At 56.4% G+C, this 13984-nt stretch overlaps 1 protein-coding gene across 34 annotated transcripts in view; it reads left to right on the top strand.

Annotated features, from left to right (window-relative positions):
* The window catches only part of SLC66A1 (solute carrier family 66 member 1), a 46541-nt gene extending 33370 nt beyond the window's left edge, over positions 1-13171 (top strand). For 6 of the 34 annotated variants that reach the window (XM_074018255.1, XM_074018286.1, XM_074018287.1 and 3 more), the window contains 8 exons: positions 1058-1299; positions 7212-7341; positions 8064-8151; positions 8802-8944; positions 9088-9180; positions 9365-9436; positions 9789-9974; positions 12455-13171. In XM_074018255.1, coding sequence (XP_073874356.1) covers positions 1058-1299; positions 7212-7341; positions 8064-8151; positions 8802-8944; positions 9088-9180; positions 9365-9436; positions 9789-9974; positions 12455-12529 — 1029 coding nt within the window. In that variant the 3' untranslated portion in view covers positions 12530-13171. Of the gene's footprint in view, positions 1-1057; positions 1300-6334; positions 6405-7211; positions 7342-7591; positions 8152-8386; positions 8513-8801; positions 8945-9087; positions 9181-9364; positions 9437-9788; positions 9975-12454 lie in introns of all 34 variants that reach the window. The other 28 variants (XM_074018278.1, XM_074018303.1, XM_074018312.1 and 25 more) reach the window with 14 other exon arrangements.
* Positions 13172-13984: the final 813 nt, after the last annotated feature.

The raw sequence follows: 13984 nt of genomic DNA, 5'->3' as shown, positions 1-13984 counted from the left end.
TCCTGGGCTCAAGCGATTCCTCCACCTTAGCCTCCTGAGTAGCTAGCTGGGACTACAAGCGTGTGCCTCCACACCTGGCTAATTTTTGAATATTGTTGTGGAGACAGCGTTGCCCAGGCTGTTCTCGAACTCCTGGGCTGAAGTGATCTTTCCCGCCTCAGCCTCCTAGAGTGCTGGCGCAGTGCGTAGCCCTTATCTTTTGTTATTGTTGTTTCGACACAGGGTCTTGCTCTGTCATCCAGGTTGGAGTACATTGGTGAGATCGTGGCTCTCTATAGCGTCTACCTCCTAGGCTCAAGTGATCTCCCACCTCAGCCTCATGAGTAGCTAGGACCTGAGGCGCACACCACCTTGTTTGGCTAACTTTTGTATTTTTTTCTTTTTTTTTTTTTTTATAGATAGGGTCTCGTTATGTTGCCCAGACCGCCAGGCTGGTCTCCGTCTCCTGGGCTCAAGCTGTCCTCCCGCCTTGGTCTCCCAAAGTGTGGGGATTACAGGCATGAGCCATCGCTCCTGGCTGCAGCCTGCTGTAAATTAGATGAACTTGATGGGCCTGGCCTCAGCAGATCCTTACAGAGTAATTTACGATAATAACAATAAATTAGGACCAACCTAAGCATTCAAGAGTCATAGGAAAAGATAACATGGAGGGCTCCGTTCATCACACTGTGTATGAACTCATTGAACCCACACAACATCCGTATGTGGGACGAGCGCTGTGAGGACCCCGGTTACAGATGAGAGGGCTCAGGCACAGAAACGCTGAGTCTTTGCCCAAAGTCCAGCATGAATGCGTGGTGAAGCGGGGGTTTGAACACGCCCGTCCCTTCTGCAGATCCAGCGCGCTGCCTGCATGCGTCTGTAGCTGGCATGTGTTTGCTGTGATCTGTGTACCTGGGGGCTGATCGGGTCCTGGTGGGTGAGGATTATGTCTTTGCCCTTCTCTGGTTCCGGGCGAGGCACCCGGTGAAAAGGCTGGGATGAGCTTCGTTTGGGATGACCATGAATAGGACCTGGACCTCCCAGTGCTGAAAGCCTCCTCACTTCCTCCCTGTAGAACCCTTGCCGGCCTCGGAACACCAGCACCCTCCCTCCCGTGCAGACCCGCCTGGCCGGGCGCCCCTCCTCCACAGCCATGGTCTGGAAGAAACTGGGCTCCCGCAACTTCTCCAGCTGCCCTAATGGCTCCATCCAGTGGATATGGGATGTGCTGGGTGAATGTGCCCAGGACGGCTGGGATGAGGCCAGTGTGGGCCTGGGCTTGATCTCCATTCTCTGCTTTGCTGCGTCTACCTTCCCGTGAGTAGTGTCTGGGTGGCAGGACCAGGGCAGGGCTGTGGGGTTGGGGCAGTGGTTCCAGCTACTGCTCAGAGAGGGCGTGCCTGGTGGGCCACAGGCCTCTCCAGACTGGAGGCTGGGTGTGCTCCCTTGATTTCCTACCCACCCAGGAGGGACCTGCACTGGTCCCTCCCACAGGCCAGACCTTGTGCTGGGCGATGCTGATGCAGAGATCATCACCTTTGCAACAGTTTATTGAGCGCCCGCCACATACCTGGCTTGCTTCTAAGCACTTGCGGTATTTCCACCTCATTTAATCCTCACAACAACCTTGTGAAATAGGGGCAGTTACCATCCATCTATTTTACAGACGAGGGATCCAAAACCCAGAGAAGTTAAGCAATTTGCTTTAGGTGGCACAGCTGGTCAGAGATGGGGCGGGAGAGTGGGAGGGCTGGAACGCATCAAACACAGCCTCTGTCCTCCAGGCTTTGATGGTCAGTTGGTGGAGATAGCAGCAGTGAACACAACATTGCGTGGCTGCTGCTGTGATTGGGGAGCGAGGACACAATGCACAGGGGTCAAGAGCATCCTGACCTGGGCGTGTCACCTCACTGCTCTGAGCCTCAGTTTCCTTGCTTGTGTCATGGAAATACTGTTACCTGAGACAACTGCTATGAAGATGGCATGTGGGTGTGTAGGGAGAGCTGCCCACTCAGGATCTTCACACAATGTTTGCACAAGCCTGAAAGCTGTCAGTGGTGACACTGCTATTATTACGTGAAGCACAGAAAAGGGACACCCACCCCGATCTGCAGAGGTGGAAGAAGATTACAGTCAGGAAGGACCTGGAGGCCAGGCACAGTGGCTCACGCCTGTAATCCTAGCACTTTGGGAGGCTGAGGCAGGAGGATCACTTGAGGTCGGAAGTTCAAGACCAGCCTGGCCAACATAGTGAGACCCTATCTCTACCAAAAAAATTAAATTAAATTAAAATTTAAAAAAAGAAGGGAGCTGGAGGTGTTGGCATCTAGGCTAAAAGCCGAGGATAGGACAGCATTGAGGGGTGAGAGCCAGGGGCTGGGTGTGGAAGAGCAGTTCAGGCAGAGGAAGCAACAGATGTACAGAGAAGGGGCGGCTGCGTTTATATGGCAGACAGAGTGTGTGGGGGTCAGGGCAGGGAGAGGTGAGGTCACAGGAGTCATCATAGGCCCTATGGCCTAAGGGGCATGCTGTGCTGTTAAGAAATGTGCTCTTGGCCGGGCGCGGTGGCTCAAGCCTGTAATCCCAGCACTTTGGGAGGCCGAGACGGGCGGATCACGAGGTCAGGAGATCGAGACCATCCTGGCGAACACCGTGAAACCCCATCTCTACTAAAAAATACAAAAAACTAGCCGGGCGAGGTGGCGGGCGCCTGTAGTCCCAGCTACTCGGGAGGCTGAGGCAGGAGAATGGCGTAAACCCGGGAGGCGGAGCTTGCAGTGAGCTGAGATCCGGCCACTGCACTCCAGCCCGGGATACAGAGCGAGACTCCGTCTCAAAAAAAAAAAAAAAAAAAAAGAAAAAAAAGAAATGTGCTCTTTATCCTGAGGGATAAAGACAAGGGTTTGATCAGGGGCTTGACATTGTTTTCACAGCTTTATTGGGAGATAATTCACATTTCATGCAATTAACCCATTCAATGTACAAGTTATTTTAGTATAGCCACAGAGTTGTGTAACTGGCACCACAACTAATTTTAGGACATTTTCGTTAGCCGGAATGGAGAGCCATGCCCATCAGCAGTCATTCTTCATTCCTCCCGGACCCTCTCAGTCCCTGCCAGTCACTACTCTACTTTCTGTCTCTGTCGATTTGCCTCTTCTGGACATTTCATGGTTCCTATAAATGGAATCACACAAGACCTTTTGTGATTGGCTTCTTTCACTTAACATAATGTCTTCAAGATTCATCCGTGTCATAGAATGTATCAAAGCAGTACTTCAGTCCTTTTTGTGGCGGATACTGTTTTACTCTGTGTATGCCACATTTTCTTACCCATTGGACATTGGGTTGTTTCTACTTTGTAGCTATTACGATTAATGTTGCTATGCACATTCATGTATTTTGTTTTGTTTTGTTTTGAGACAGAGTCTCCCTCTGTCTCCCAGGCTGGAGTGCAGTGGCCATATCTCAGCTCACTGCAAGCTCCGCCTCCCAGGTTTACGCCATTCTCCTGCCTCAGCCTCCCGAGTAGCTGGGACTACAGGCGCCCGCCACCACGCCCGGCCAGTTTTTTGTATTTTTTTAGTAGAGACGAGGTTTCACCATGTTAGCCAGGATGGTCTCAATCTCCTGACCTTGTGATCCGCCCGTCTCGGCCTCCCCATGATTTTTTTTTTGTCGGGTGCAGTGGCTCACGCCTATAATCCTAGCACTTTGGGAGGCCGAGGCGGGCAGATTGCCTGAGGTCAGGAGTTCAAGACCAGCCTGGCCAAGATGGTGAAACCCCCATCTCTACTAAAAATACAAAATTAGCCGGATGTGGTGGCGCATGCCTGTGGTCCCAGCTACTCGGGAGGCTGAGGCGGGGGAATTGCTTGAGCCCACCAGGCGGAGGCTGCAATGAGCCAAGATCACGCTACTGTGAAAAAATTGAATTTTTTTTTTTTTTTTTTTTGGTAGAGACAAGGTCTCACTGTGTTGTCCAGGCTGGTCTCAAACTCCTAGCTTTAAGCTATCCTCCTGTCTCGGCCTCCAAAGTGTTGGGGTTAAAGGCATGAGCCATCGTGCCCAGCATCTCTTGTTCTAAGAGTTTTATAGATGTAACTCTTACATTTAGGTGTTTGATCCATTTTGTGTTGTATTTTGTAAATGATGTGAAGTAGGAGTTCAGTCTCTCTTTTTTTTTTTTTTTTTTTGAGACAGAGTCTTGCTCTGTTGTTCAGGCTGGAGTGCAGTGATGCAGTCTTGGCTCACTGCAACCTCCGCCTCTTGGGCTCAAGTGATTCTCCTACCTCAGCCTCCTGAGTAGCTGAGATTACAAGCATGTGCCACCATGCCTGGCAAATTATTGCATTTTTAGTAGATGGTTTCACCATGTTGGCTAGGCTGGTCTCGAACTCCTGACTAGTGGTCTATCTGCCTCATCCTCCAAGAGTGCTGGGATTACAGGCATGAGCCACCGCACATGTGGATATCCGGTTGTCCCAGTGCCAGGTATTGAAAAGACTGTCCTTCCCCATTGATTTCTCCGGGCACCCTCTCAGAGGCTTGACATTTTTACTGAGTTACCTTGTTCCAGGTGCCATGTTGGATGTGGGACAGGTAAGCCAAACAGACATTGTCCTTGCCTTTGGAGAGCTTCCATTCTGGTACCCTTGAAAAGATAATCTGTGAGTGATGGGGAGGAAGGAGCAGAGTGACAGAGAGTGGAGGCAGGGAGGCTGCCTTGGAGGCTGTGGAAGCCTTCAGAAAGCGTCAATGGTGAGGGGATTGGAGAGGCCCTTACCAGGCAGTCTGGACAGGTGTAGGTGACTGATGGGGCCAAGGGTGGGAGGCTCCATGTCCAGCGGTGAGAGCTTCCTCAGGACTCTCCGAGGAGCTGGCTGAGGCTCCCCCTTTCTGCCTGGGCTGGTTGATTAACCAGGGAGGGGATTGGAGGCCTGGGAGAGAGCCCTAAGTGATGGAGGGAGGGTGGCTGCGCCCTTGGTCTTCCCTAGGACTCCATCTCTCCTGAGTGGGACAGAATCACTTTGCTGCAATTGATGAAGGCAAGTTGAGTCATAGCATCTTAGGAGGAGCTTTACTGTAAGGGCCATGGGATAAACCTTGGTTCAGGGCCTTCTCAGTGCTGGGCCTATGCTCGTCACTCCCCCTGTCCTCAGGAAATTTGAGTGAATCTGGGAGGGACGGGGATGTCAAGTGTTACAAAGGAGGAAGGAGAAGATGCCAGTGGAGCTCGTGTCAGGGGAGGCCCAGAGGAGGAACCGACATTTCCTGAGATGGGAAAGGTGACTCCGAGGCCTCTGGGCCTGAGGAGGGGTGGGCGGGACATATGAGACCAGAGCTGGGAGGAAAACAGGCATCCTGGGGCGACGAGCCTGGGGCCTTGCAAGGGCCCCCTCTCAGAATGGGGGTCCTTGTCGAAGAGCACTGGAAGACTCTGACAGTTTTTGGTGACACTGGGATTTTAGTTTTTTTATTTGTTATTAAAGACAATTTTTTTTTCTGAGACAAGGTCTCACTTCCAGGCTGAGGTGCAGTGGTGCAGTCCTAGCTCACTGCAGCCTCAACCTCTTGGGCTCAAGTGATCCTCCCACCTCAGCCTCCTGAGTAGCTGGGACCACAGGTCCCCACTCCACACTTGGCTAATTTTTTTTTTTTTTTGGTAGAGGCGGGGTCTTGCTGTGTTGCCCAGGCTGGTCTGGAACTTCTAGGCTCAAGTGATTCTCTTTCCTCAGCCTCCTGAAGTGCTGGGATTACAGGTGTGAGCTACCACGCCCAGCCTCCAAAGTGTTGGGATTATAGGCATGAGCCACTGCTCCTGGCTGAGATGGGGGTTTTAGAAAGATTTCTGAAGGGGAGGATTCATCTGAAAGGAGGGAGGCTTGTTAGGAGGCTGAGGGAGGCGGATGGAAGGATTGGCTGTGGGAAGAACCCAGCCAATGCCCGTTTCTTAGTTTCTGGCTTGGATCATGGATGGGATGAGCTGCCATTTAGTTAGTTTCTTTGTTTCTTTTTATTTTCTTTTTTGAGACAGGGTCTTACTGTGTTGCCCAGGCTGAAGGGCAGTAGTGTGATCTCAGCTTACTGCAACCTCCACCTCCTGGGTTCAAGCAATTCTCATCCCTTAGCTTCCTGAATAGCTGGGATTACAGGTGTGCACCACCATGCCTGGCTGATTTTTTTATTTTTGGTAGAGATTCACCAAGTTGGCCGGGCTGGTCTCAAACTTCTGTCCTCAAGTGATTCACCTGCCTCGACCTCCCAAAGTGTTGGGATTGCAGGTGTGAGCCACCATGTCTGGCCACCATTTAGTTTCTTTCTGTCTGTCTATTTTCCTTCATCCATGCAGGTGGTTAAAAAGAAACTGGAACAGTAAATGGCAGTATGTATAATGGTTAAGAGCAAGACCGGAGGCTCAGGTAGGGGTTGAATCCGAGCCGTATGGCACAGCTTCCTCCGGGCCCAGTGAGGAGGTCATCGTGGTAGACTGGACAGCACAGGTGTCTTGAGGACAGAATGAGTCAACACACATACAGAGGGCTCAGAACTGCCCTGGGCCTCAGTGCCACCACCAGCTTTGGCTTCAAACCCGCACCTGACCAGAAGTCCTAAGAGGGTCCCAGCACCGGGGACCTTTGGGAAAACAGCCAGGGGACCAAAAGCCTACCATCTTGATAGTGGAGCCCCAGGCACCTCAGCCCCGCCCTTCTCTGTTGCCCTCTAAAGAGAACCAGGCCGGGGTTCTGCCTGTCTTGGCTGCAGCTGCTCCTGGAGACCCGGCGTGCCCAGGCCTTCGGTCCCTGTGTCCCTTCCCCAGCACCGTTCTTGTTGCGGTGCCCCTCCCTGCATCCATAGGAGAAAGGATCCAGGGTTCTATGCAGCGGTTCTCAGGGCCCAACACAAAACTTCAGGACCCTACATAAGCCCCAGATCCCCACTGGAGACCCCAGGGTGTGGTGGAGGAGAATCTGAGTAAGGCTGGGGCTTTCCCTGGAGAGGGGCATAGCCGTAGAGCCCTCGGCTTAGAAGGGATTCCCCGGGAGACTCCTCCAAAGAGCCGAGAAGGCTCCTGAGGATCCTGCCCATGGGGAAGGTGGGCCCCCAGGCCATCTCCTCTCCATTACCGCCTCACTCCCCCGTGGTCATCTCTGGGCGGTGTCCCCTGTAAGGCGGCATTCCCTGTAAGGTGGCCCGAACATGCGTCCCCTCCTCTTCCTCTTCCACAGCCAGTTCATCAAAGCCTACAAGACGGGCAACATGGACCAGGCACTGTCCCTGTGGTTCCTCCTGGGCTGGATCGGCGGAGACTCCTGCAACCTCATCGGCTCCTTCCTTGCTGACCAGCTGCCCCTGCAGGTGGGCCGGTACCCGGGCAGGGTGGCGCTGACCCTAACCCTGCCTCACCCTGCAGGGTTGCCTGAGGAGATGCCAGGCTCTTTGGCCCGCCTGGTCTTCAGAACCCTGACCCGTCGTTGCATCTTGTGAGGGCCCATCCTTCTGTCTGCCGAACTGTGGCTGTGGACAGGCCACTGCTCTTCTCTGGGCCCCAGTTTTCCCATCTGCAGTATGAGCGTGTCTGACAGGGTTTCCGCTCTTCCACCTCCAGGGTGCTGGAATGCTGGCGAAGCTTCCAGAGGGTGGGCCCTCGAGGAGGAAAGGCGTTTTTCCGTGGGAGGCCCGGGTGCCATCCCGCTCCTGTGGGCAGGCAGAGCTGGGGCTCCCAATCAGGAAGGCATTGTCCTCCCACGTGGGACCAGAAAGTTCTGACTGCCCCGGCGTCAGGCGAAACCAGAGCCATCTCTTCACCGCGGAGTCCCGCTTTGTCCTGACTGCTGGCACTGACCACCAGCTCATTGGCACTTCCTGGGCTAGATCCTTTCCTGGGTCTTTTGCCCACCTGTTCTGTCATTACCAGGTGGGAACTGTGAGCTCTTCCTTGCCAGATAAGGAAACAGAAGCTCAGAGAGGCGAAGTGACTCGGTCAGGGTCACCCAGCTGGGACAGGACAGAGGGCTGCCGGGGCGTGGTCCCAGATCCTGGCACCGCACCAACCCCCGGGCCCCCTGCGTCTCTTACAGTCCTACACAGCTGTGTATTACGTCATGGCAGACCTGGTGATGCTGACGCTGTACTTTTACTACAAGTTCAGGAAACGCCCCTCTCCCTGTGAGTATGGGGACCGCTCTCTGTCAGATGTTCCACCAGCAGCGGGGGGCTGTGGGCGACGGGGGCGCCTGGAGTGTGGGAGGAAGCGGGTTTCCCATGGCTGGGTGATAACCCGAACCTCGGAAAGGCTTCCCCGGGCCTTATCTAAGAGCCTGAGCCTTAATCGGCCAAGATAGAGACTTGAGGGCAGTGAGCGTATCCTGGCCCAGACCACAGGCCGGTTCCTCTCGCCCAGGGGCCCGTTCAGCAGGCACAGCTCCAGCTCCTCCTCTGTGTCCAGCCCTGGGCTTGGAGCTGGGGAAACGAGGACAAGTCACACAGGCTGCCTCTGCCCCAGCCTTCAGGAGGAGCAGGAGACAAGGTCAGCTTGAGGCCATACGGACATGGGGAGGGACCTGGGAAGGACTGTTTTTCTTCAGCATTTCTGCTTCGTATAACCCCTCCTGACCTCCCTGCCCTCAGCATTTCACCTTTATAACTCTAGGAGAAGGGTACCGTTGTACCCATTCAACAGATGAAGAATTAAAGCTCAGAGAGGTTAGGTCACTTGCCCAAGGTCACACAGCCCCTGAGGGGCAAGGCCAGGACTCAGCCTCCCCCCGCTGCCACTCAGCCATCTAACCTCAGCTTCCCTCCTGCCTCGTGTGCAGTGTCTGCCCCCATCAACTCCATGCTGCTATTCCTCATGGGGACGGCGTGCGCCACACCGCTGCTGAGCGCTGCTGGGCCCGTGGCTGCCCCGAGGGAAGGCTTCCGGGGACGGGCGCTCCTGTCCGTGGAGCCGGGCAGCAAGGTGAGCCGTGGGTGTGGCGGTAGAAGGGATGGAGGCTAGCTTGTCCCCAGGGCTCTCCCCTGCACAGCCTCGTGGGCGCTAAGTGGGGAGGGGGATCACCTCTGGCTCCTACAAGGTACCAAGTGCCCCCTTCTGCCCCACAGCCCTTCACCCGGCAGGAAATCATCGGCTTCGTCATCGGCTCTGTCTCCAGTGTGTTGTACCTGCTCTCCCGGCTGCCTCAGATCCGCACCAACGTGAGCCTCCAGCAGGGGCTGGGTGGGGCCAAGTAGAGGAGAGCCGGCCTGGCCACCCGGGCCCTCTGGGCTAAGGAGTAGCACGGCATAGGAGCCTTGGTTCAGAAAGTCTGGGCTGCTCCCACTGTTGGCTTGGGCAAGTTAATCCAGTCTCTGAGCTTCCATTTCTGCTTCTGGAAAACAGGCGCGATGTGGCCTGCCAGCCAGGCTGCAAGAGACCCATGTGTGTCTTGGAGGAGTAGGAGTTCAGGGGAAGGTGAGGGGCTGAGCTCGGAGGCCTGAGGGGAGAGGAGAAGCTGGGGAGTCGGGGAGGGGAGGCTTGCTGGGCAGCTAGAGCCTGTGTGGGGTGGAATGCAGGGTGGCATGGGGCCAGCAGGCCTGGCACAGCCACGGTCTCCTGTGGACCCGGGCAGGGGCCTGGGAGGGCTTGTCTGTGGGTGAGAGGAGGCTCTTCTGTGTGTGGGGCCCATGTCAGATACTGGGCACCCAGGGAGAGAGGAGCTCAGGGCAGGTGCACTGTGGTGGGGCAGGTGGACATGTGGACAGTTACAATCCAGAGTGACAGGAGGCCTGTTCGAGATCTCTGACCCAAACTCCTTCTGCCTCAGTTCCTCCGGAAGTCCACCCAGGGGATCTCCTACTCGCTGTTTGCGCTGGTGATGCTGGGGAACACGCTGTATGGGCTGAGCGTGCTGCTCAAAAACCCCGAGGAGGGCCAGAGCGAGGGCAGCTACCTGCTGCACCACCTGCCCTGGCTTGTAGGCAGCCTGGGCGTGCTGCTGCTCGACACCATCGTATCCTTCAGGGCGTGTGGGGCTGGTGGTGGGGGTGTGGGCAAGGAAGCCCCTGCCTGCGCACAGCTTCAGCACTCACCCGTGTCTCCCTCCCTCCCTCCCTCCATCCGTCCCTCCCTTCATCCATCCGTCCCTCCCTCCGTCCGTCCCTCCCTCCACCCGTCCGTCCCTCCCTTCACCCGTCTCTCCCTCCCTCCCTCCCTCCCTCCATCCGTCCGTCCCTCCCTTCACCCGTCTCTCCCTCCCTCCATCCCTCCCTCCATCCGTCCGTCCCTCCCTCCGTCCGTCCGTCCCTCCCTCCGTCCGTCCCTCCCTCCCTCCATCCATCCATCCGTCCCTCCCTTCATCCATCCGTCCCTCCCTCCGTCCGTCCCTCCCTCCGTCCGTCCCTCCCTCCACCCATCCGTCCCTCCCTTCATCCGTCCCTCCCTCCATCCATCCATCCCTCCCTTCATCCATCCGTCCCTCCCTCCATCCATCCATCCGTCCCTCCCTTCATCCATCCGTCCCTCCCTCCGTCCGTCCCTCCCTCCCTTCATCCATCCGTCCCTCCCTTCATCCATCCATCCCTTCATCCATCCGTCCCTCCCTTCATCCATCCGTCCCTCCCTCCATCCGTCCCTCCCTCCCTTCATCCATCCGTCCCTCCCTTCATCCATCCATCCCTCCCTTCATCCATCCGTCCCTCCCTTCATCCATCCGTCCCTCCGTCCCTCCCTCCATCCATCCCTCCCTCCCTGCATCCATCCGTCCCTCCCTCCATCCATCCGTCCCTCTCTGCATCCATCCGTCCCTCCCTCCATCCATCCGTCCCTCCCTCCATCCATCCGTCCCTCCCTCCATCCATCCGTCCCTCCCTCCATCCATCCGTCCCTCCCTCCATCCATCCGTCCCTCCCTCCATCCATCCATCCCTCCCTTCATCCATCCGTCCCTCCCTTCATCCATCCGTCCCTCCGTCCCTCCCTCCATCTATCCGTCCCTCCCTGCATCCATCCGTCCCTCCCTCCATCCATCCGTCCCTCCCTCCATCCATCCGTCCCTCCCTCCATCCATCCGTCCCTCCCTCCATCCATCCGTCCCTCCCTCCGTCTGTCCCTCCCTCCACCCGTCCGTCCCTCCCTTCATCCGTCTCTCCCTCCCTCCGTCCATCCGTCCCTCCCTCCATCCGTCCCTCCCTACATCCATCTCTCCCTCCCTCCATCCATCCATCCCTCCCTTCATCCATCCGTCCCTCCCTTCATCCGTCTCTCCCTCCCTCCATCCGTCCGTCCCTCCCTTCATCCGTCTCTCCCTCCCTCCATCCGTCCGTCCCTCCCTTCATCCGTCTCTCCCTCCCTCCATCCATCTGTCCCTTCATCCGTCTGTCCCTCCCCTCATCTGTCTTGCCCTCCCTCCCTTCATCCGTCCGTCCCTCCCTTCATCCGTCTGTCCCTCCCTTCATCCGTCCATCCCTCCCTTCATCCGTCCAGCCATCCCTCTCTCCCTCCCTCCCTCCATCCGTTCACCCAGTTGTGCACACCTGCGTGCTGGGCACCCAGCTGGACCCTGGAGCCATGAGTGAGCAAGAACAGCCATGAGTGCCTTAGAAGCTTACAGTTCGTGGGGGGAGGGAGGACACAACGTTATCATCAAAGAATTAAGTGGCACCAGGTACTGCAGAGAAAAACAAAGCGTCTAGCCAGGGGCTGTCCAGGGGCTGTCCTGGTTAAAGTGGCAGCAAAGGCCTCTGTAAGTCTCATTGAAGCTGTGACCTGACAGAGAAGAAGTTAGTCAGGTGAAGGCAGGAGAGGAATGTTCCAGGCTGTGCGAATGACAGCTGGAGTGTGGAGACACACATGAGTTGGGCAGACAAACCTGGGTTCAAATCCTGGCTCCTCCCCTGCTTCCTACTGTGTGATGCAGGGCACAGGGTCAGCCTCTCTGTGCTGCTGTCTTCACCTCAGTTAACAGCTGCTGTCTCGTCCGGATATTGTGTAAGACGAGGTAGCTGGAAACAGAACCCCGTGATCAATGAGGGCTCAGAACGTGTTTGCTGAGTGGCTGGACAGAGCGTTATCTGGGTCTCATTTGGGAGAAAGTAAACATGGCCTTGGTTTTAATATTTGCTAAGTCCCTGCTGGGTGCAGGGAGAAGTGAAAGTGTAGGCTCTTGTGCCCCCAAAATGGCCCAGCCACCTGGCAAGCTCCAGGATGTCACAGGGTGAGAGGAAGAGAAGATCCTGGGCCAGAGTCAAGGGAGGGAGAAGTCAGTGCCGGTCTTGGAGACAAATGGAGCTTGGCTAGGGCTTGAGCAGCCGGACAGGCATTCGGAATGGAGGGCACAGCTAAGGTAGAGGCCAGGAGGGTATGGCTGGCCCTTCCCAGCTGCAGCGTGGGGGTGGGAGGGAGGGGAGGGGGAGGCAGCTTCCGGGAGTGGAAGGTCCCCAGGGGCGGGTCCAACCCAGTCTGCTCAGCTTGGCCTTAACCGCGGCACCCCCAGATCTCCATCCAGTTCCTGGTGTACAGGCGCAGCGCCGCCGCCTCGGAGCTTGAGCCCCTCCTCCTCCCCAGCTGACCGAGGCCGGCTGAGCGCAGGAGGACGGGGACCACCGGAAGCCACACCAGGCAGGGGGAGGTGTGGGCAGTGATGGTGCTGCAGCTCTGCATCAGTGTGTGGGCGGCCTCTGGATCCCCCATGGACCGAACCGTCCCCTCTGGGAACACACCTTCAGGTAGACCCTGAAGCCTCGAGGCCGGGACTGGAGCGGAGACCCCACCTCTCAGGAGACAGGCTGCCCCTCCTACCACCTACCTCATTCTGCCTACTCACCCCAGGGGCCACAGCTGCAGCCTGCGGGACTCAGGACTGTCCTGTCAACCCCAGACAACCGAGTAAACAGGCCGGGTGTGGTGGCTCACACCTGTCATCCCAGAACTTTGGGAGGCGGAAGCGGGTGGATCACTTGACGTCCGGAGTTCGAGACCAGCCTGGCCAACATGGTGAAACCCCGTCTCTACCAAAAATACAAAAATTAGCCAGGTGTGGTGGCACATACCTGTAGTCCCAGCTTCTTGGGAGGCTGAGGCAGGAGAATTGTTTGAACCCGGGAGACAGAGGTTGCAGTGAGCTGAGATCGTGCCACTGCACTCCAGCCTGGGTGACAGACACCATCTCAAAAAAATAAAAAAGACAACCGAGGAAACGGTACCTCCCCGCGAGACCTGCTTCTGTTGCTCCTTCCCCAAGGTGCTGAGGGATCGGGGCTGCTTTGGGGACCAGTGGTGGATATGGATGGGGATCCAGGATGAGCCAAGCAGAGGGGAGCACATCTGTCTGTAGCCCTGGCCCAGCCTCCTGGGGCCTCTGGTTTCTTTAGCCTGCTTGTCTGTGCCCTCTTCTGACAGGCTCCACACCTCACTGTGGGGACGCAGCAGGGAGAGAGACTCCCCACGGGGAGCCTGCCCCTCGGTGCGCAGGAAGCAGCAGAGTGGTGAAGTTTCTGTCGGATCTGGGTTGTGCGTTGCAGCTCCTCGGTGCCTAGCTTATCTCATCTGTGAAATGGACAGTACTGCCACTTCCTATGTCCCTTCAAGGATTACATAAGATGCTGACATTACGCAGTTTAGCCCCAAACGTGGCGCAGAGTAAGGGCTCAATAAAGGTTAGTTTTGAGGACTTTTAGTTGGAGAAGAGGAGCAACCAGATCTCCTTGGAGATCAGGGAGAGCCTCCTGGAGAAGGTGACAGGTCAGAAGGATGAGCGGGAGATATCAAAGGGAAAGATAGGATTGAAGGCAGGAGGAAGAAGTGGCGGGTACAGAAGCAAGGTGGGAGGGTGGAGAGGAAGGCAGGGCTGAGCCCTGAGTGCTTCCTAGACCCCCAAACTCAGTGTTTTCCAGACCCTGTTTTTTTATTTTTAAATTTTTTTTAGCCCAGGCTGGAGTGCAGTGGTGCGATCATAGCTCACTGCAGCCTCGAACTCCTGGGTTCCAGGAATCCTCCCGCTCAGCCTCCCGAGGAGCTGGGACTA

The sequence above is a fragment of the Macaca fascicularis genome, chromosome 1 (assembly GCF_037993035.2).
Source record: "Macaca fascicularis isolate 582-1 chromosome 1, T2T-MFA8v1.1".
NCBI lineage: Eukaryota > Metazoa > Chordata > Mammalia > Primates > Cercopithecidae > Macaca > Macaca fascicularis.
The sequence above is the reverse complement of the archived record's forward strand: the minus strand, read 5'-3'. Positions and strand labels throughout refer to the sequence as shown.